The 802-nt window shown below is 58.1% G+C and overlaps 1 protein-coding gene across 1 annotated transcript in view; it reads left to right on the top strand.

The window, feature by feature from the left end:
• Positions 1-179: 179 nt before the first annotated feature.
• The window catches only part of EMH_0033670 (uncharacterized protein), a gene marked incomplete at both ends in the record, with an annotated part of 11,329 nt that continues 10,706 nt past the window's right edge, over positions 180-802 (top strand). Inside the window, 2 exon segments of the mRNA XM_013494779.1 lie at positions 180-258; positions 352-602. Of these exon segments, the coding sequence (XP_013350233.1) occupies positions 180-258; positions 352-602 (330 nt within the window).

Genomic DNA, 802 nt, shown 5'->3' with positions numbered 1-802 from the left:
TTGCTGCTGCTGCTGCTGCTGTTGTTGTTGCTTCTGTTCTTGCTGCTCCTGCTGCTGCTGCAGTATTTCCCTTTCTATCGTTGCAACCTGCAGCTGCAACCGTGTCTTTGCTGCTGCTGCTGTGCGCAGCAGCAGCAGCAGCAGCAGCAGCAGCAGCAAGACAGGCCCGGTCCTCACGAATGTTCACAAAGAAAGCAACAGCAACAGCAGCAGCAGGAGCAGCAGGAGCAGCAGCAGGAGCAGCAGGAGCAGCAGCAGGTGTTGTATGAGTTGTTGCAGCTGTGTGTGTGTTTTGTGCTGCTGCAGTGCGGTGTCTATGCAGCTCACTTGCTGCTGAGTTTGCTGCTATAGCTTGGCCCCACAGAGACTGTCTTGCTGCAGCAGCAGACGTGCTGCTGCCGCCGCTGCTGGAGGGGATAGGCAATCCTCTGCTGCAGCAGCAGCAGCAACCCGAGCCCCTACTCTGCCCTGTACCGCGCGCTGCAGATGCAGCAGCAGCTGCTGCTGCTGCTGCTGCTGTGGTGCAGCAGCAGCAACGAGACAGAAGGAGAAAAGGATGGCCGGAGGAGACAGACGAAGAGGCAGCAGAGACAGAAGCAGAGGTTTGAACCTCCTCCCAGTTGCTGCTGCTGCTGCTGCTGCTGCTGCTATTTGCTGCTGCTGCTGCTGCTGTTTGTGCATGCAGCGCCTGCTGCTCCTGCTGCAAACCCTGCCGGTGTTGCTAGAGCGGCTGCTGCTGCTGTTGTTGCTGCTGCTGCTGCTGTTTGCTCTTGCTGCTACATTTAGTGAACCTTCTTCGCCC

Source organism: Eimeria mitis, genomic scaffold (genome assembly GCF_000499745.2).
Source record: "Eimeria mitis Houghton genomic scaffold, Emh_scaff1281, whole genome shotgun sequence".
In the NCBI taxonomy this organism is placed as follows: domain Eukaryota; phylum Apicomplexa; class Conoidasida; order Eucoccidiorida; family Eimeriidae; genus Eimeria; species Eimeria mitis.
This window is presented reverse-complemented; position numbering and strand designations above follow the sequence as displayed.